General features: G+C 34.2%; 1 protein-coding gene across 8 annotated transcripts in view; it reads right to left on the bottom strand.

Moving 5' to 3' along the window:
- LOC127871970 (tudor domain-containing protein 7-like) overlaps positions 1-22783 on the bottom strand; it is a 107864-nt gene that overhangs the window by 43577 nt on the left and 41504 nt on the right. For 7 of the 8 annotated variants that reach the window (XM_052415272.1, XM_052415271.1, XM_052415275.1 and 4 more), the window contains 6 exons: positions 14385-14523; positions 13534-13674; positions 12414-12494; positions 7514-7558; positions 5794-5829; positions 1185-1252 (listed from right to left, as the gene is read on the bottom strand). In XM_052415272.1, the coding sequence (XP_052271232.1) occupies positions 1185-1252; positions 5794-5829; positions 7514-7558; positions 12414-12494; positions 13534-13674; positions 14385-14523 (510 nt within the window). The remainder of the gene's footprint in view (positions 1-1184; positions 1253-5793; positions 5830-7513; positions 7559-12413; positions 12495-13533; positions 13675-14384; positions 14524-22783) is intronic. The other variant, XM_052415276.1, reaches the window with a different exon arrangement.

The following is a 22783-nucleotide window of genomic DNA, read 5'->3' as shown; positions in this document are numbered from 1 at the left end:
ATCTGCGGCGTCTCATCTTGGTCTACGCTGTTTGCAAAGGCCTTTTTTCTAGACGCTAGACATAAATGGGTTAATAACAAGAAACATGGCAACACAACAAGAGCTGTGTTAAACCTAATGCCCCATATTGCACTTTGAGCCCAACAGCACCAATATCCCAATTGAAAACATCCTTAACATATTAAATAACGATAATGATAAATAAAGCACAAGTCATGGTGTTACTTTTTAACCAAGATTAAAATTAAGAATACTCATATTTAAGCTAACAATTAAAGTTATAAAAAATTTAAAAGCGTAAATTCTTAGAATGATTTAGATACCATCCATTGTTCATTGTATTATTTCATAATGGAAGAAAGCAATTTTTCTACCAAGCAAATGCAATTTTGGCTATTGCTATAAGGAACACTGATTTTTGTATGGTTTTACTTTATTTTAAGAAGTATTTGTTGATTTGGAGTGTTTATGGATCTTTAAATATTCTTTAAATATTCAACATAATTTTACAATTGCATTTTTTCAGTCAATACGATATTGATCAATGTATACAACATGAACTCAATGCAATACATGTATCTTTTTTACTGAAGTTTTATCCATTCCATATATTTTTGAATTTATTACATAATTTTGTTAACAATTGAGTACATTTATAAATTTCTATCACTAAGATGTTGTTGTTTTTTGTTAAAAACACCCACTAGAGCTACTTTAGCCAAAATAGCTACACATTATATTGTGTACATTCCAATAATTTGGAAAATATTCATTTTTTAACAGTATACTTGTGTAAATTAAGAAGATGTGTTAAATCATTTTTATCAAAATTATTATAAACATTTAATGTTTTTTTATGAAAAAAAATATGTCTCAACAAATCAATCAGAAAGATATTAATAAATAAGAGTTGTTAGGTGGCCTTCCTAGAATAGGCCTAACACTTAGCAAATATCTGATATGTAGTTTATTTCATCATTTAATATTTTGATGTAAAGAATAAAATGTTAAGTTAAATGTCTCACTTGTGTTGAAATGATATTCATTCAATATAATGTATACACTATTAATGCAGTCATTGGAAACCTTGGCTGAATATACATTAAAGAAGGCTATATCATACATTTTTATCAAATATAGGAACTTACAATGTCTATTACAATTCTCAACTTGATTGTATTTACCTCTTTGACTCTTAGCTTTATCATTTGAATTTGTTCCGGGGGTAATACAGTCAAGCTATCCTCTTTACCTGCAAATACAAAATACACATTGTCAGTCATTTCATGCCTTATTGGTTTAAAGAAAGTGAATTTTTGTATAAAAACACATTCAATGTCTGTTATTAGTCTGGGATTTCTTAGATAATAACAAATATATGGATTTCTCAAAACAATTTAAAATGCACATCCTAGAAAGAAGCTGGCATAATATGAAAACATACGTGCAAAATCGTAATCTTTTGAATTTTTTATGTACAATGAAGATACACAATTAGGTTTAAAGGTAGGAGGATTTAAAAATAACAGATTCCAACAAACACCTCGCATATCTAATAATATGCAAAAACAATTGTCCATAAAGTATTAAATATTACCACAATAACTATAATATGTAAAATTCAGTGAAGTAAGTATAAGTTACTGTGGGCAGGCTACAGTCTGTTTTTCCCCTTGGGTTTTTCTGTTGACCTGATGACAGTTTTTAAATGCTAGCACCCCAGATTCAAACTCAGCCTAGATATCGTCAATTACACATGATGACTAAGTTTCATCAAGATCGAGTCCCAAATATGGTCTCTAGAGAGGTTACATGGGTTGTCTAAGTTTGACCTTGAAACCTTGTTTTTGGACGCACATGTCCGAGATTGAAACAAGGCCTAAACATTGTCAATATGAACATTCTGAGTAAGTTTTATCAACAAACATTCTGAGTAAGTTTTATCAACAAACATTCTGAGTAAGTTTTATCAACAAACATTCTGAGTAAGTTTTATCAACAAACATTCTGACCAAGTTTTATCAACAAACATTCTGAGTAAGTTTTATCAACAAACATTCTGACAAAGTTGTATCAAGATTCAGTCATAAATGTAGCCTCTTGTGGGTAACAAGCTTTTTCTAAGATTTCACCTGGTGACAAAGTTTAATGGCTCATACTACCCAGATTCGAACTCAACCTACACTTTGTCAACATAGACATTCTGTCCAAGATTGAGTCATCTAGAGTTGAAACAAACTTGTTCTAAGATTTCACCTGATGACTTAGTTTTTGAACTTACACTTATACAAACTTCCAAACTTGGCCCACATGTTGTCCAGATCAACATTCTGACCAAGTTTGAATAAGATTGAGTCATAAATGTGGCCTCTAGAGTGGAAACAAACTTTTTCTAAGATTTGACTTAGTGACTTAGTTTGTGAACTCACACTACCAAGTTCCAAACTTGGCCCACATGTTGTCTAGATCAACATTCCAACAAAGTTTCATTAAGGCAGGATAAAAATGAAGCCTCTTGAGTGATAATGAGCTAAACATTGACAATGCACACAACACGTCTTCAGACAGAGGTGATCACAATAGTCACATTGAGCACCCTTGAGCACAAAGTGCCCTTGAGCACTTTCCTTGAGCACAAAGTGCCCTTGAGCACTTTCCTTGCGCACAAAGTGCCCTTAAGCATTTTCCTTTAGCACAAAGTGCCCTTGAGCACTTTCCTTGAGCACAAATTGCCCTTGAACACTTTCCTTGAGCACAAAGTGCCCTTGAGCACTTTTCTTGAGCACAAAGTGCCCTTGTGCTCAGGTGTGCTACAAACAGAACTACTTTCTAAAGAAGAAATTTATCAAATGTATTGCATTTTATAATTATTTATAAACATAGCTAGAAGCAATGTTGAAATAGCAGAAACAAGGTTTGTATTTGGAGTAAAGATTCCAGTAGAGGGTCATCCAAGGATCACAATAAAGTTAAAACAAAAATCTTCAACCATATTCTCTCAATAAGAACCTTGTTCAAAGCAAGTGTTGATACAGAAAAGCTTGTTAAAGAGATAATAGTTCAACATCCATTTTACCTGCCAAGCTCTAATAAAAAAGCATCAACAAAATGTAACCTACATTGTTCTAAAGATAACCATCTCTTATTTAATCAAGTACACACAAGCTTTAATTTGAAAACAAAATGCTACATTAAATAAATAGAGGATAATACACGGCTGAGCCGGGCCGGGCAGTGATAATCAGCCCGCAGGAAGCATAACAGCCCGAGGGCTGTTTGCGACCTGGGGCAGATTATCACTGCCCGGCCTGGCTCAGACGTGTATTAACGTCTATAATATATATCTTACTTTTATACTAAATTATAGATGGGCACAGGTTTTGAGTCATAAAATCATACTATTTTGGTCGCTGACTTAAATTTATGAAGAACCAGCTTTCCGTACTTATATTTTCATTGAATTGATTACGCAATTTATGACATATCTCATGTGACGTAATTTAAATGACGAAACTATAGTTAGACGCTTTGGATTTAAGGACAACAACAAATCGGACTTGGAGTGTTTTTATTTTACAGTTAAATAGTTTAAGCATTGAACAATTAGTGTGTGAATTTACGACGGATTATTATAATATTATGAATGTGAATAACAGTGTTGAAATATAAAACTGGAATGAAACTGGTGAGACTGCATTTTCGATTTCGTTAAAATGACGAATAACGCGATGTTTTGTTGAACAATTGATGGATTAAATTTAAGAAAAGTGTCAGTGAATTGTTCTTTAACTGTTCGAAGGAAATCGATGTTGAATTAAAAGGGTAATTTCTTTGATGAATAAGTCGTTCCTTTGTCAGTCGATCAAAGAATGTCTATCCACAAAAAATTGCCTGCTTACATCCAGTGCTTTAAAATTAAAAAAATGGATGACGATGAAGAAATGTGTCCAGAATTTTAACTCGTCATGGAAGCAAATTAAACTTACGAAAATAAACATGGTTACCGGTATTACACAACTTCGGTTAGTAGAACAATAACAAGTAGATGTTTTACTTTTTATGGCTAAGACTGAATGTGGACGCCATTTTTTCCAGTTGAACATCACGCGCACACATTCTGAGGGCCGAATATAAATAATCGGCCCTAGGGCCGAATATTTATAATGACCCCGCAATGGTGATAATGGCATGAACAACTGTACAAATCTGTTACTATATATAGTAAGGTATGTATTATAGGCATATTACCACATTGGAAGTATTGTCAGTATTAAATTTTAGTACCAAAGCTTTTTAAGGTAGTAGCAAGTATGTTAAGCTATGGGTCAATTTGGATTGACAAAGTATTTTAATGCACTGAATAACATCCACGAAATTGTTATTTTGGATATGGGCTTGTTGATAAATTTCAAAGCCATCATGTATGCAAATTTCCAAGCTTAGCACTAAATGGAATTGATGTAAGAAGAAATACTTCATTTTGAGATAACCAAGACTCTTTGAATTAGTCTAAGTCCAAAAGTAGTCCAATGTCAAGACCAAAATGATGAAAGGTGAGGTGGTTATGGTGACAGTGTTCAAAGATATCATCTATCAAGTAAAAAAGCTTTAAAGCAAGAATTATAGTTGTTGCTAGATGAAATGTTTTATTTTAGGTAAATCGCGTACTGAAAGACAAACAGATGGACCGCCTATTGCTATTTGAACACAATTTTTTTAATGTATGTGAAAGTAAGTTTTGTGTAACACAAATGGAGACAGAAGAAGATTATAGTGCATATGATATTTGCTATAAGCAAGCCGAGTTAAACAAGGAATATAACAGACATATAATGATAAAGCACATAATAAGCATGTATTAATATTTTTATACATTAAAAATACTACAGGAACTGTGTTTTTTAATTTGAAAATGAAAGGTTGAATATAAGAAATTAAACTACTAAAAGAAGGTCCAGGTAACTCCTCACTGTAATTTTCATGCTTGACTTTGACCTTTTAAAATCAAAACAAAACTTAAGTAAATTTGTTTTAGACCCAACTGTAGTGAATTTGTTATATCATCATTATTTGCCTCATTAAAAAATTCTTAACTTCCCAAAAATTTCATTTATCCGTCTTTTTTTCTTTTATCTGTCTACAAATCGCCTACTGAATGTAATAAGTCATGTAACTGGCATTTTTATACATTTTTACTTTTTTCCATTTTTGTGTTTATTTAGGTGACATACATCAACTGTTAAAATATTTAGTCGACCTTATTGGTAGAAATAATGTTTTTATCAAATTTTCGAATTTGACTTAACAAACACATGTCATTTTCTGAATGTAAAAAGTAGCGTAACTGACATTTTGTTCAATTTTCAGGAGAAGCAAAAAAATGTTTTATTAAAATAATAAACATTTTTCTGTATTTAAATTTTCTGATTAGTATTATAATAACACTTGAAAAACGAAACAAAACTCCAAATTGATGTCTTTTTTAAAACAAAAAAAAAAATAAGAAAGGAGCAGTTACCATAATTTCAACACTGAAATATTTTGAGCGCAAAAAATAATGTAAGTGCTCTTACCGTATTTTGGAAAATGTCGGAAAATATGCTGTCCTGAACAATTCACAAAATGTCAGTTACCCTAGTTATTACATTCAGTAGACGAAATGTATATATATTCAATCTTTAAAATTCTCTAATTTCCATATCACACAAAACATGAGTGACAAAGCAGTGAAGCCCACACAACTAACAGACTAACACACAGCAGACAACAAGCAGGCACTGTGTGGAGACTTACTGACTTCCTGTGCCCAGCTTCCAATGTGTTTGTTACCTAGGTTACACAGCAATAATATGATGACACATAAGAAGAAAATACAACAACATCTTTTCTCTACAGTGATGTCTCTAGACCTTCCTCTTAATGTTTTATTAATTTTCAGTAATGAGCTCCCCATTGAAGCTTAATTAGATAATTGTTTATGTACTTCGAAAAAAAGTTAAAGCCAATCTTTACAGGTCATGTTAAGGCATAAATGTTCAGAATACTTCACCAATTTCTATGGCTTAATATGTAGGTTAGTTAAAAAAAATAATTACTGCACTCATTTTTTATTTGAAATTAATAACCATAGTTATGAAAAGTACATAAAAAATAATCTTTAAACAAATATAAACACCAAATGTTCTATGTACATGTAACAACTAATTTAATGAAAATATATCAGTATGTCTGTTATTGATTTAAGGTTGAACCATTAATAATTTCTGTTTGCTTTTTCTGAAAAAATATCATGGCTAAGAATAAGCATTGTTGACTGAAGAACATAAATCGTGTAAAAGATTGCATCTAATACAGGCTAATTTGGGATGCTGTTTGCTGCTCATCAGTATCAAAGGGTTGGAAATGAAGCCTTTAAAACTTGAATCTAGTAAGAAAGATCTTTAATTTAATTTCACTTTCTAAGGGACAAAAAAGCCTCAAAATAGATATCTAAGTGGTAAAGGGTTAACCCTTTCAGTGCGGGAACCGAATTTTAAAGGCCTTTGCAAACAGTTTGGATCCAGATGAGACGCCACAGAATGTGGCGTCTCATCTGGATCCAAACTGTTTGCTATTCTCATAGTATTCTTTGGAAAAAATGAAGAAAATGCTAATTTTAGAAATTCAGCAGACGACATTTTAGCAGACGACAAATTTCCTAGCATGCAAAGGGTTTATGCTCAAATCATGGCTCATCCAATGAGCCACTCAAAAGGGATAACAACTATTTCCGTAACCCTTTATCACTTAGATACATATTTTGAAGCATTTGTAGCCCCTAATAAAGTTACATTCAATTTAAGACCTTTCTTACTATATTCAAGTTTGAAAGGCTTCATTTTCAACCCTTAGATACTGATGAGCAGCAAACAGCATAGAACCTGAACAGACTGCCAGTTACTCACAGGCTGTTCTGGTTTTATGCTGTTTGCACATAACCATTTTCACTTTGTTTCTGAGTGGGAAAGAGTTAATTGATGAAGAAGTCTTGGACTCCAAAGGCTGTAACCCTCACGTCAAAAACCCAATTTCATAAACATACGTATATAGAAAAATTAAACAAACATCACTTGTGTTATATTTTAGATTTAGTAATTGATACCATATATATATATATATATATATATATATATATATATATATATATATATATATATGTATATAAATATATATATATATATATAATATATATATATATATATATATATATATATATATATACACAGAAATATATGTAAATTTAGATCATATAAAGACTATAATAACAGTTATAATAATTGTGTAACAGTTATAATACATGTGTAACAGTTATAATATCCATCAACGGTGAAACTGTCTTTGATAAATATAAAATATACACACTGTTATCAACAAATCTATAAAACAAACATTATCAAGAATTTATGTACCAAGACTATTTCATAACTATACTGCAAATATCCCTCCAAATGAAGAGTATTCCGGAGCAACTTACCTCCCCTTATGCTGGGGGCATTCCAGTCGATCTCTCCCTTCCAGTCTAGCAAGCATGCATGAAAAACATCAACATTATTGCAAAGAACCACAAACAAGCTAATACTGTGAAACCATTCATTTTCGACAGCACGAAAAAAAAAATCATTTAAAAAAAATACTATTTCAACAGCATTTAAATTGCTGAATTCTAGTTTTGAAAAATAAATAAATAAATTGCATCCATCAATTTCCGATTAGTTTGTAAACTTGTTCGCCATAAATCACAGTCAGGAGAGGCGGTTGCTTGGTGGTCACTTGCAGGAGGTGGGCCATCTTTATCACATGCTAATTATCTTTTCTTTTGTTATTAGGTGATAGTAACTGGCCCTTATAAGAGGATTTCATAAGCTTGATGAAAAATTGTAATATCAAGCAATCATTATAAGTGCTACAGACTTGTATAAGTTCATCACTTGTATAAGACAGCTATCATAAATGATTAAAGTCATCACAGGGCATTTTATTCTACATATAAAAATATCTGCTAAAATTGTATTGATGTAACATACATTTATTGGCAATTTGCTTTTAACCTTCACAATATCATTTGATCATCTATTCTGCAAAACAAAACATGCCCAACCATGGTTGTTTGATGAAGGTAGTATTGTTTGTAACAGGTAACTTTTACGCTAATATTAGCACAAACTAGATGTAAAATTTCATTACTGACAACATGAAAGCTCAAGCATTTAAATATATAGAGAGCCATGAGTTTTAACTTGCTAGTATACTTCAGATTTGACAAAATACACGTCTGTAGCCATCAATGATTTTCATATTTCAGATGACATGTTGATCATCATAGAGCCAAACTGATGTTGACAAAGCTTTCAGTACAAGGTTTGAAAAGCATGTAACGAACAATTGCCTTCATGGTTTGATGCAAGGCATGATTCAGAATTAATTGTGACAACAAATGTTTACAACAAAACTAGTCATATATTTTTGGGAAAAAAAAATCGGCCGTTCTCTGACATCTACGCAATTTCAGTCGCCACTTTACTAGTGATGAAACAAAATCTAACAAGAGCTGTCAGAGGACAGCGCGCTTGACTATTCGAGTGCTTGACAGTATAACGTAAGCCATCATGGGGAAATTGTTCATATTCAATAATTTATTAGACAATCTTTTAAAAATAAAAAAGACCAAAAAAATTTTTTTTTTTTGGGGGGGGGGTGGGGGGTGAGAGGGGGGTATAATGTGGGGTGGGGTAATTTATTAGATGTTTAAAAAAAATAAAAATTTGGGGGGGGGGGTGGGGGGTAGGGGGGGGTAGGGGGGTGTGAGGGGGATATAATGTGGGGTGTGGTAATTTATTAGCGGTTTTAAAAAAAAAAAAAAAATTGGGGGGGGGGTGGGGGGATGGGGGATGAGAGGGGGGTTTATAATGTGGGGCATGTGGTAATTTATTAGAGGTTAAAAAAAAAAAAAAATTGGAGGGGGAGGGTGGGGGATGGGGGATGAGAGGGGGGTATAATGTGGGTAGTGGCGGTAATTATTAGATGTTTCAAAAATAATTTCTTTTTGGTGGGGGGGGGTCAGGGGGGGGTGGAGGGGTTGAGCGGGGGGTATAATGTGGGTGGTGTGAATGTGGAAAATTGATTAGATGTTTTAAAAAAAAATTGGGTGGTAGGGGTGGGTGGGGGAGGGGGGAGTGAGAGGGGGTTTTAATGTGGGGTGGTCGGTTACTTTATACATGTTTAAAAAAAAAGTGCGGGGTGGGGGAGGTAGTAGGGGGGTGGGTGTGGTGAGAGGGGGGTATAATGTGGGGTGGGGTAATTTATTAGATGATGTTTAAAAAAAAAATTGGGGGGGGGGTCTCTGGTTGAGGTCTTGGGGGGGGAATATAGGTTTGGGTGATGTTGGTAAACAAGTATGCAAAATATTAAAAGCAATATGTCAAGGGACAATGAAAAAAATAACAAATGATCTCACACTGACATGAACAAATAAACTCTATTTATTAAACATGAAATTTAAACTTATTGCATTTGTTTCCCCTGTATATAAGAAAGATATAATAGTGTATTACCTCCCCTGTCCTGCTTATATTTATATTAATCAACAAAATTAAACATTAACACAATATTTAATATACAAAATATACAAAAAAATCTCATATTCTGATAGTATTTTTACTGATCCACTTTATTTTACTCAAATGATGATGTTTCATTGGACTGATAATTATAGATTTAGGATTACAGACCAGTTGCTTCAGTTATATTGCTACGAGTTCGCCCTGTTGGCCGCGTATGCGTTCTTAAGTTAACATCCAAAAACCATTTTACTATTTCGGGTCACCGTGACCTTGACCTTTGACCTAGTGACCTTTAAATCAATAGGGGTCATCTGTGAGTCATGATCAATGTACCTATGAAGTTTCATGATCCTAGGCCCAAGTGTTCTTGAGTTATCATCTGGAAACCACCTGGTGGACGGACCAACCGACAGACCGACCGACATGTGCAAAGCAATATACCCCCTCTTCTTCGAAGGGGGGCATAATTAATGATTTTATGGGCAATAGTAATTTGTAAGCAAAAATAACACATTTAATTTCCCATTTCAATCAAAAGAATGCCATTTTATTACATAAAAGGGTCTAGACCCGTTCCCAAAATGATAAAAACATGTTTTAGAATGCTCAATGATCAAGATAGGAACCCCACATAAAAGTTTAAATATTTGTTTAATATGCTTACAAATATCAAGCATTTGGTGCCATAACAAACTTTAACAAGAGCACCGCCTTGCGGGTGCAGACCGCTCATCTATTTTCTTTTTAAAGGTGAAGGGACTCTCATTTTCAATCACAAAGTAGGGAGGAGTGGAGTGAAGAGGGGTGTATAGTGTGGGGTTGTGGACATTTATTACATTATCTTCCAAAAAAGTGAAAAAAAAAAAAAAAATCGGGGGGGGGGGGGGGGGGGGGGGCGATGGAGGGGGGGGGGGGGGGTGCGTGGGTGCGATGGTTGGACGGTATTTCAAACATAACAGTTTTAAAAAATGGGAGGGGGGGGGGGGGTATAGTGTGAGGGTTGTGATGGTAATTTGTGAGATGATCTTAAAACAAAAAAAAAAAAAAAAAAAAAAAAAAAAATTGGGGGTGGGGGGGGGTGGGGGGGCTATAGTGTGAGGGTGGGGGGGTCATTTGTGAGATGATCTTAAAAAAAAAAAAAAAAAAAAAAAATAGGGGGGGAGGGGGGAGGGGGAAGGGGGGGGAGGGGGGGGAGGGCACGGGGGATGGTTTGGGTGGAGTCTATTGTGGTATGTCAGGTAAGAGTAGTTTCATCAAAGTATCAATCAAATCTAATCATAAATAAAGAAGTTATGGCAATTTAGCAAAATTTAATAATTTGACCTTGAGAGTCAAGGTCATTCAAAGGTCAAAGTAAAATTCAAGTTGCCAGGTACAGTAACCTCATGATAGCATGTAAGTATTTGAAGTTTGAAAGCAATAGCCTTGATACTTAAGAAGTAAAGTGGATCGAAACACAAAATTTAACCATATATTAAAAGTTACTAAGTCAAAGAAGGGCCATAATTCCGTAACAATGACAACCAGAGTTATGCAACTTGTCCTTTTACTGTACCCTTATGATAGTTTGTGAGTGTTCCAAGTATGAAAGCAATATCTATGATACTTTAGGGGTAAAGTGGACCAAAACATAAATCTTAACCAAATTTTCAATTTTCTAAGTATAAAGGGCCCATAATTCCGTCCAAATGCCAGTCAGAGTTACATAACTTTGCCTGCAGGGTCCCCTTATGATAGTTCATAAATCTTGCAAGTATGAAAGCAATAGCTTTGATACTGTAGGAATAAAGTGGACCTAAACACAAAACTTAATCAAATTTTCAATTTTCTAAGTATAAAAGGGCACATAATTCTGTCAAAATGCCAGTCAGAGTTACATTACTTTGCCTGCACAGTCCCCTTATGATAGTTAGTAAGTGTTGCAAGTATGAAAGCAATAGCTTTGATGCTTAAGGAATAAAATGGACCTAAACACAAAACTTAACCAAAATTGTCAATTTTCTAAGTATAAAAAGGGCAAATAATTCTGTCAAAATGCATGCCAGAGTTATCTAACTTTGCCTGCCCAGTCCCCTCATGATAGTAAGTAAGTGTACCAAGTTTGAATGCAATAGCATTGATACTTACTGAGAAAAGTGGAACTAAACGCAAAACTTAACCAAAATTTTCAATTTTTTAAGTATAAAAAGGGCACATAATTCTGTCAAAATGCACGCCAGAGTTATCTTACTTTGCCTGCCCAGTCCCCTCATGAATGTAAGTAAGTGTACCAAGTTTGAATGCAATAGCATTGATACTTTCTGAGAAAAGTGGACCTAAACGCAAAACTTAACCGGACGCCGACGCCAACGCCGACGCCAAGGTGATGACAATAGCTCATATTTTTTTTTCAAAAAATAGATGAGCTAAAAACAATCTTCAATCAAGTACCAGGATTCGGGTTTACATGCCATTCAATTTTACAACATTTCAAATCCTGCTTGTTGAATCATGCGTAAACAAAACTGAAAAAGGCAATAACGTTAAAGAAATAGAGTCATGTTCTGTGAATACTGGGCTTAATGCATGTGCGTAAAGTGTCATCCCAGATAAGCCTGTGCAGTCCACACAGGCTAATCAGGCACGACACTTTCAGCTTTTATGTTTTTTTTAGTTTCAAGGAAATCCCTCCTTACCGAAAATCTAGTTTAGGCGTAAAGTGTCTTCCCTGATTAGCCTGTGTGGACTGCACAGGCTAATATGGGGTGACACTTTACGCACATGCATTAAGCCCAGTTTTCACAGAACAAGGCTCAATTGAATACTTCATTTTACCTGTTGGGCTTTTTACTTCAAGGACAATCAGTGCCCTTTTAGCGGCTGCACCCTCTGCCTCCAGAGCTGTCTGGAAAATGTCTGCAATAGACACATTTACCCATTTATGCCCATTGGACTCTCCCATCCTTCTAAATTGGATAAAGTTATTTCCAAAATTAGGGATGTCTAGTATAGTTATTTCTATATTTAGAATATTTCTTACAGAAATTCCTTTAAGCAAACAGTGCAGACCATGATGAGACGCGGCATGATTCTCATCTGGGTCTACGCTGTTTGCCAAGGCCTTTTTTCTAGATGCTAGGCATAAATGGGTTAAGCATGTGCCAGACCAAAAGGACAATGCTGGATATATCTAAAATCATTGAGAACTTCATTACTAGAAATTTCTGCTACCACATAATTGCGTAAGAGTAAAGCTGTTGCATCTGCCTAACTATTCTAAATGAGATACAATAGTTTTACTCTTATTTATTATTATGTTTTCCAGAAACAGAAAACGTTGACAATTTTAAGCATCAATATTTTATCTTTAAAATTTAAAAGTCTGGCTCATTTTTACATTATACATGTACATTTATGATATGTTTGGCTCTAATATGGGCCCTGTTCTGGGAAAACTGGGCTTAATGAATAAAGTGTCATCCCAGATTAGCCTCAGCAATTTGCACAGGCTTATCTCGGACAACACTTAACACTAAATAAGACCCTGTTTCCAGGATTTTTTTTGGCCTGATTTTATAGCCGAAATTCGGCTATGTTCCCAATCCCAAAAAGTATACTTTTTTCCCAAAATGTGTTAAACAAAATCCCAATTTAAAAAAAAAAATTTTTTTTTTTTTTTTAGAAAGAAGTGTATTTTATCTCAATTTTAATTCAATTACATCTAACAAAGTATTATATGATTTTGTGCTTTTAATTTGAATGATTATAAAGAGTTATATCAAATTTAGTATTTCCTTAATCAGTCGACTTCTTTTCGTGTGGAAAAAAAGGCTAATGAATTTATTTTCCCAATTTCATAAAAGTGCTGATAAAATTCCTAATTTCAAAGCCATGGGCTATCTTCCCAAAAAGTGGAAAAAAAAACCTGGTTTTCCAGAATAAGGCTTAAATATACCTTCACTGCCGAATGTGCGTCTGTTAATCTCAAGGCTGCACACGTAACCGTTGCCTGATTTGAGTGTGGTGTGTTTCATTGTCTGACATGTGTCTTCAAGGTACTTCTTCAGAGCATCAACATATCCTTGGGCGTTGTCCACTAAACAATAGAAAGTAAGTAATCCATGACTCATATATGGGATTTGAAACCATTCTGCTTTGATAAAAGTATGTCTGACACCAGGGATTGTTTCAACATTTTATTTTTTTATACCACATTTATATAGCGCCCTTTTCATACTCGAGATGTGCGTTCAAAGGTGCTTAACATTTTGTCCCTGATCACTGGGTCAAAAGTCGTACGTTAACAGCTTGGCGCAGTATGCAGCCATGGCACATTGGCTTATTTCCCTCACAGGTACCCATTTATACACCTGGGTGGAGAGGAGCAGATGCGGGGTAAATTTCTTGCTCAAGGAAATTCCAGTGGTCAGGGCGAGATTCGAACCCTGGAGCCAGCGTCCTACCATTAGACCACTGCTCCCACATTTTGAACAAAAGCTACATTCAAATACAAATCCTTTTAGCCTTGTACTATCACCAAACATACACATTGTGTTAAATGTACGACAGACAAAAAGTCATCACAAAAGCTCACCTTATGCATATTGTGCACAGATGAGCTAAAAAGGAAAAAAAGAATAGGGCAATGCTCAACTGTGTATAGCAACAATTCAAACATGCAAAGTAAGCATTATTTAAACTGTGATTACTAATAATAGCTACCACTATGGATGAAATGTTTATTGTGATTATGCACAAGGTAAAGACTGAAAATTTTTAACCAAATAACTTCAAAAGCTTACATACATTTTGCAAATTCTGGACCTCTAGGTGGCGAGCGTCTAAAAGGCGTAGTCTGACTGTGACCTTGACCTTGACCTGCCAGATCCAACTGCTTACGGAATCTAGGTGGCAGATTTGACCTCCCGCCTCCAACACCAGGTCTCTGAAAAAATCAAGTTGTGTCAATCATCATCGGTCCTTTGAGAACCAGAAAAAGAAAAGAAAGCTGATTGCCCATTCATGCCAGAAAGTTCAGATACAAATGCACATAACCATGCATAATACCTGTAATAATAATAAAAAGTTGTACTTTAGTGAACATTGTAACTTGTTCATATTTAATGCTGAGTTTATTTGTTTACATAAAACATGACACGGACGATAAACAAAACTTATGTTACAGATACATTTGAAAACTCTAATTATTGACTTGATAAGCACTACCAGTTGCAAAAGATGTAGCCATTGGTAGCAAGGCCCTCTAACTGGCAATTAAAGTTTCTGGAAACAACAAATGTTCCATTTAGTACTCAATATTCACTGTTTTCATTAACAATTCATGGTCGGTCTCACCTTGCACAATTACTTCTAAATAAACAGATTTCCTTTACTAGTCTACTTACCAACCTAGCTACACTGACTGAAGAATTTTGCCCAAGGATCCCAAAGTTCATAGAAGTCATCTGCTTTGTATGACCAATGCTTACATATTGTGTGAGATTCATTTTTATTGATTTTCTGGGTATACCGTTCCATTAATTTAAAATCCTGTTAAAAAATTATTCCCAATGTTTAATTTTTAAGGCCTAATAAATTAAGGCATGAAAGCCAATTATATTTAAAGAAAATTAAACCCACACATCAGGTGTTTATATCGGCATCTACAGACATGGCGAAAGACTGACATTAACTTAAAGGCCAGACTGTCCTGCAAGGAAAGATGTTTTTTAAAGACCAGTTGTAAATAACAGCGGCCTCATTTTTGCATGTGCTTAATTTGGTTGTTTTACAATTTAATAGAAATATGTATACATACTTTTCTCAAGCAGGGCTCGACACTAACGGTGGTTCGTTGACCCGGGGTCAGGAAAAAATAGGGAGGACCAGTGAAACTAGAAATTTGATTGATCCGTCGGACCAGTTAACAAGAGGGCCATGGTGGCCCTGGTTCGCTCACCTGAGTGGTACTAACGTTATGCAAGGGTTAATTAATTATTTTTTTTATCTTAAATTTTTAATTGTTAACAATTGTTTTGTGAAAAGAAAAGGTTTGCTGTTTCGGCAGATATACACATATATGCTTTATAAGTAGTTTTGTGTGTGCGTGTTTAAGTTTTTAAAAATAGACATTTGTTACCTGTTGTGACAAAGCTAATTTTGGATAAAAGTAATATGAGGACAGTAATTCAATAATGAGCATCAGCAAAAGAAAATGGAAGTACATTTTTCCACAAATTGTTGTCCAGCTTTGAGATCATGAGATAAGCATCTCAGCATCTTATAGGGGATGACTGTTTACAACCTGTTTAGCAAGAACACTTTTAGATACCAAAAAAAACTGTATTTGTTCAAGAGATTGTGTGTTTATAAAATAGTTTATCATATATCAAAATCAGTTATAAAGAAGTAAATGAGTATGAGAATATGCACAGATACTAGAAATTCAATATTGATCTTCTTTTATAGTACAAAACATCACTTGATCTTTCTTAAATAGTTATACATGTGTGCAAATATAGAAGTAAACACACACAAGACATTGGAAAATGTATCATATCAAAACAACAATCAAACTATTTGCAATTTAAATGCAAAAAAATCTGTATTTACAATATAATAATATAATACATTATTTTTGCAAAAACCAACTGCAAATCAACTTTTCTTTTTAACCAAACAGTTGTTTGTGCTTCTGAAAAGATGATAAGTTGTTGTTTTTTACTACCAAATTGTTCACATTTTTGACAAAGTGTTTTTAAACAACAAACAATTTTAGGACTAACCTTGCATTGATATTTCCAATTGAAACAACAATAAAACCTGCTAAAATCACAAATATTTCATAATCACACACAAACTACTGACTAACTGAAAATTGTAGGGGTAAAACATTTCAAGTTGTAATGACTAATCTACCTTATGAATGGTTTCCATCTGACATCAAGAAAAAGGACTTTGATGAAAGCGCCCGGTTAATTGGGGTCAATTTCCAGGAAAGTTACACATTCACCACCTGGCAACAATGCAAGCACAGGTATAAATGAGTTTTATAGAGAGTAGCCTAAGATAAGTGAATGAAAAGTCAAATAAGATTCATATGTAACACTTCTTGTTGTTTTATTGGTTTTACCACTATGTTGAATTTCTGCAAAGATATAGATAACAATCTGAAGTAATGGCAGTAATTAATTTGAGTAATGCAATAATTATAATTAGATATTTGGGTTGGTTAATGTTTCTGAATCCACTACCAGTATCATCATCATCATCATCATCATCATCATCATCATCATCATCATCATCATCATCATCATCATCATCATCAACATCATCATCATTGTGCACCAACATCCGCATTAAAACTAGAGTGTTAACATGGTTTTAATATGGTCATATTATGAAAACTGCCGCTACCCTGGCGGCCATGTTTTTCAACGAACTGTAACCATTTTCAAACTCAGCCAAGCTATCATTAAAACATATCTTCGGACCAAGTTCCATGAAGATTGGACTATAAATGTTACTTCTAGAGTGTTAACAATCTTAGGTTTCACTTTAGCCATATAAGCAAAGCTGCCCCGCCCCCTGGCAGCCATATTTTTCAACATACCGAAACCATTTTCAAACTCAGCCTAGCTATCATAAGAACAAATGTTCTGACCAAGTTTCATAAAGATTGGAATATAAATGTGACTCCTAGAGTGTTAACAAGGTTTAACTATAGCCAAATAAGCAAAACTGCCCCGCCCCCTGGCGGATATGTTTTATTACCGATCCACACCATTTTTGAACTCGACCAAAAGTTCTGACCAAATTTCATGAAGATTGGACCAAAAATGTGACTTCAAGAGTGTTCACATGTTTTCACTGTATACATATAGAGAAAACTGCCCCGCCCCCTAGCGGCCATGTTTTTTCACCAATCTGGTCCATTTTCGAACTTGTCCGAGATATTAATAAAACCAACATTTTGACCAAGTTTCATGATGATTGGGCAAATATTGAGACTTCTAGAGTGTTCACAAGGTTTCTCTATAGCCATATAAGGAATACTGCCCCGCCCCCTGGCGGCCATGTTTTTCAACAAACATGAACCATTTTTGAACTCAACCAACATATCATTAAGACAAACATTTTGACAAAGTTACATGAAGATTGGGCATCAAATGTTACTTCTACAGTGTTCACAAGGTTTTTCTTTTTTATGACCTAGTGACCTAGTTTTTGACCCAGCATGACCCAGTTTCGAACTCAGTCGAGGTATCATTGGGACAAACGTTCTGACCAAGTTTCATGAAGAACAGACAAGAAATGTGGCCTCTAGATTACAAATTTTCGCGCTGTGGAATTTCATTCCAGAGGACATGGTTTCTTTTTATAAATGCACAATACATTGTGGATAGTCTGGAAACTAAATTGAAATTTAGGTAAAATAACACTAATACCACTAATTTCTGAAAGCTGGTGGTCCTTTGGGTCAGTAGGTAAAAAAGTTAGTGTCAAGCCCTGCTTAAGTGACATCTTAACTTACAATAACTCCTGATGAATTCACAAAAATAAAAAAATAACATAGAAGATTTTATTATCATACTTTTCTTATTCATATTCTTTAAACATTACTTGCTTGAGCAAAGACATTTATTTCAATCATTTGTTAGGTCAAACCCAGTAGATCTATTAAGTATTGCATGCATGCTATAAAGCAAATCAATCTTAGTTTGGGCTGTAACAATACATTTGAATATTCGAATTACTCGAATACGGCTGTGGACGAATCGTATTCGTTATTCGCCACCTCCCGAACCGAATATTTGACAAATACAAACAATGTGGTTTCAAGTTTGAAATTTTAATCATCTTATCTTACAAATGAAGGTTCATACAATAAACCCCTATATTTAAATGTTCTTCTCCTTATTCTGGCGTTTTTCATCATGTTTACACCACCCACTATGTTACACAGTGAGATTATCAACAACAAGAGCTGTCAGAGGACAGTGCCCTCGACTATTCGAGTGCTTGACAGTATAACGTAAGCCATCATGGGGAAGTTGTTCATATTCAATAATTTATTAGGGGGGGGGTTGAGAGGGGGTATAATGTGGGGTGTGGTCATTTATTAGACGATCTTTCCAAAATAAAAAAAGGAAAAAAAAAAATTTTTTTTGGGGGGGGGTAGGGGGTATAATGTGGGGTGTGGTAATTTATTAGATGATGTTTAAAAAAAAAAAAAATTGGAGGAGGTAGGGGGGGGGGTAGGGGGTGGGGGTCGAGAGGGGGTATAATAATGTGGGGTGGGGTAATTTATTAGATGATGTTACAAAACAAAAAAAAAAATTGGGGGAGGGGGGAGGTTGGGGGGGGGGGAATTCTGGGTAGGGGCGTTGGGTATTGTTTGGGTGGAATCCATTGTGGTATTCAGGTAAGTGTTGTTTTGTCAAAGTAATAATAAAATGTGATCATAAATAAAGAAGTTATGGTAATTTAAGCAAAATGTTATCTAAGTGTAAAAGGGGCCATAATTATGTCAAAATGCTTGATACAGTGGTCTGCTCTTGTTTATAGGTTGGGGTCATGTTGGTAAACAAGTATGCAACATATAAAAGCAATATGTCAAAGGATATAGGAAATATTTGGGGTAGTACGCAAACTTTAACATAGATTTATCAATAATATGCATATTCTAAGTAGAAAAGGGGCAATAATTATGACAAAATGCTTGATAGAGTTGTCTGCTCTTGTTTATAGGTTGGGGTGATGTTGGTAAACAATTATGCAAAATATGAAAGCAATATGTCAAGGGACAATGAAAATAAATGGGGTAGTACGAAAACCTTAACATTTGCTGCATATTCTAATTTGAAAAGTGGCCATAATTATGACAAAATGCTTGATAGAGTTGTCTGCTCTTGTTTATAGGTTGGGGTCATGTTGGTAAACAAGTATGCAAAAAGCAATATGTCAAGGGACAATGAAAATAATTGGGGTAGTACGAAAACTTTAACATTTGCACGTTAACGCTAACGGAAACGCCGACGCCGGGGTGAGTAGGATAGCTCCACTATATATATTTCATATATAATAGTCGAGCTAAAAATGGCGGGCAAAGGTTAAATATTTACGACATTGAATTGAAAAATCTTTCGATGGGTTTTTAATGTTTATTTAGGTAAATACGAGTGATTTGATGCTCAAACATAAACACAAAGGATTAGCAGATGGAATTTCTTTTTTGTTTATCTTTACGACAATGATTGTGCAACTTATCAACAAACATGGAACCTAGCATGTCAAGTTCCTTAATTGTTCTACTCAAGGATTTAATTGGTACTAGTAATGTTTTTTATTAAACTGTGTTAAAAGTTTAAGCAGTTCTAGTCAGTGTTCTGTTATTTCAAAGTGTTATATTTCATATTTTCAGTATGCAATGATACTCCAGGGATTTTCACCCTTATATAACAGGGGCCGAAATTTGGCCCCTTCCCAATTGAAAATAAGGTCATTTTTTCCCAAAATTGATAGAGGAATTTCCCAAATTGCAATTTTTTTTTTTACTTAGACATATTGGGCATCTCCCATATTGAAAGCAATGAGCTCTAATATGATTAAGAATGCACCGCAATGTGTCTTTTAATACTTCTGCACAATGAAAAAGACCTACTTTTAAAAACACAGTCTTCCCAAAATGAGCAGTTATCGCGCATGAAATTCCCAATTTGAAAGGCTAGGGCCTCTTCCCAATTTCCTGCTGAAAAGCCCTGTACTCAATTAATCAAATTGACAAATACTCATAGTTTCATACTATATAATGTCATTTCAAGTTGTCATTATTACTTTTGTTCATTGAAATTCATATTCGTGAATAAATATTCGTATTAGCCACCCTGTATTCGTGATACGTACCGTATTCGTCACCTAGTGTATTCGTTACAGCCCTAATCTTAATGTGATGTTTCTCTAAAAAACACAACTTGAACGTGGATCGGATCGACAGTACCTGTTGACGCAACAAGACAGTTAAAGATCATTATCAACTCTTCCATACACTTTCCAATTTAGCTAAGTATAAGTGCTGACCTTTAAAATCACTCTCAGAATTAAAGGGGCCTTTTCATGTATTGGTAAATTGACAAAATAAAAAAAAGTTGTTTCAGATTCGCAAATTTTTGTTTTAGTTATGATATTTGTGAGGAGACAGTATTACCAGTCGGGGATCTTGCCAGATTGGGAAAGTTGGGGAATCCCCTTTTTACTTGCCTGATCGGGAAATATTGATTGAAAAACTGCCCGATCAGGCAAGAAAACAACCATTTTTCATATACCTTGGCAAAACGCATCCGGGCATCACACAGTTCATCCAAGGAAAAACTTAAATATCTGAATCCAATCTTAAAACAATTATCTTTAATTTGACCGTAGCGATTTTTTTTAAATGTTGTTATTCGTCAGATATTCAAGCCCAAAGTTGAGCAACTTTTAGCATCTATCAACATTTTCCGCACTTGCCTGTTTTGAACACAAACTTGCCAGAAGGAGCAACTCGTCTAGGTTACATTATTTAATCACTTGCCCGTTTTGAATATGAATTTTCTGAACGAGCAATAAAATGCACTCTGTTTTCCATGTGGTTTGGTGTGTAGTGTTCAGGCATGACGGGAAACATCAAAGAATCACATTGAACAAATTAATTCAATCTTAACATAATTATCTTACATTTCACAGTCGCAATTTTCTTAAAGCGCTGTTGTTTCTCTGATTTTCAATCTCACAGTTGAACAATTTAAATATTTATTATTACATTTTGTGCACTTGCCCGTTTTGTAATCACATTATTATTAAGATAATTACAATATACAGTATTTATTACCATTGCTTTCAGAAGCTTGGATTTTATGATCAGTGATCCGAGTTTTATAAAATATGTCTATCTAAGCGACGACTTGAATAGAACAGATGTTATCAAGTTAAGTGTAGACTGGACACCAACCCTCCTGACCACATAGCAGACTTTCAGTTTTGTGTGTGGGGCGTTGATAATATGGGGTGATTGTTTATGATGTCAGTTTATTTATTTTAAAAATGTTATTTCATATTTGTCCCCTTTATAGCCGTTTTTTATATATTCTGTTACATTACAGTTAACTGTTATTTAAATAATTTGATTGCCTATTCGGTTTCCTTCAGAATAGAGTCGAAACCAAAGTGTGTTCTAGACATAATACTTGGTAAGTGCAAAGACAACACCACTTTTCGTTGTGCTAGCCATGAAGACAATTGAATATCCTCAGTTATAAAATCAATATGTAGGCAAAAGCTGCTCTCAAGGTACGTGCATGGTGTTTTATATGATTTATCATGTTTGAGAATGAAAATAATGTTTACATTGACATTGTGTTCTTAAAAACAAACACGTTATTGTCAAACATATGAGCATATAAAATGTTGTCATTATGAGTATTTTAACTTTATCGGAAACAGCGATAACGAGAAATCACATCCATCATAATTGTTGTCGTGTGATAATTGAACATATTATACAATGTACTTTGCCACAACATGAGCAAATGCGCATACACTGTCTTCATATCGATATCACTGTAACAGTTCTAATCTGGGTAATTTCAAATTTTCAAAATAATAAATAGTGAACCAAATAATTCCAGCAATACAGTGCCAGGATGCTCCGTGTTTAAACAATGGAACTTGCGTTCCCTTGAATGGATCATTCATTTGCACATGTTACAGAGGTAAAGTCATTTGGGTGTTATAAGAGCACTATTATTTCAAACTTTTGTGTAAAAACAAAGTAAGAATGCTTTGCCACTTGTATTTTTCCAACATACATATAAGTATATGTCTTTTCTGTTGGTGTGATATGGTGTTTTGTAATCGATGTGAAACTGTTGGCCATTAACAGTAAAACCGGAAATTTCATAAATAAGTTTTATCAATATTGCGAGATTGAATGCCAGTAATGAAAAATACGTATTGGATTTATACATTTATAATTTATGTACACACGTTGGTTGTAATATTATTATTTAATTTTCACAAACACGAAATTTATGCTTTAATTATGAAACACTGACAAGATTTTTTAACGAGGTATAAAATCATCAAATATAAAATATAGAATATCCAATAAAAACTAAGTCATTATCTTACTCTCGTCTCGTTCATGTAAGAAATCAAACAGTATGAAC

Source organism: Dreissena polymorpha, chromosome 3, assembly GCF_020536995.1.
Source record: "Dreissena polymorpha isolate Duluth1 chromosome 3, UMN_Dpol_1.0, whole genome shotgun sequence".
Taxonomy (NCBI): Eukaryota; Metazoa; Mollusca; class Bivalvia; order Myida; family Dreissenidae; genus Dreissena; species Dreissena polymorpha.
The sequence above is the reverse complement of the archived record's forward strand: the minus strand, read 5'-3'. Positions and strand labels throughout refer to the sequence as shown.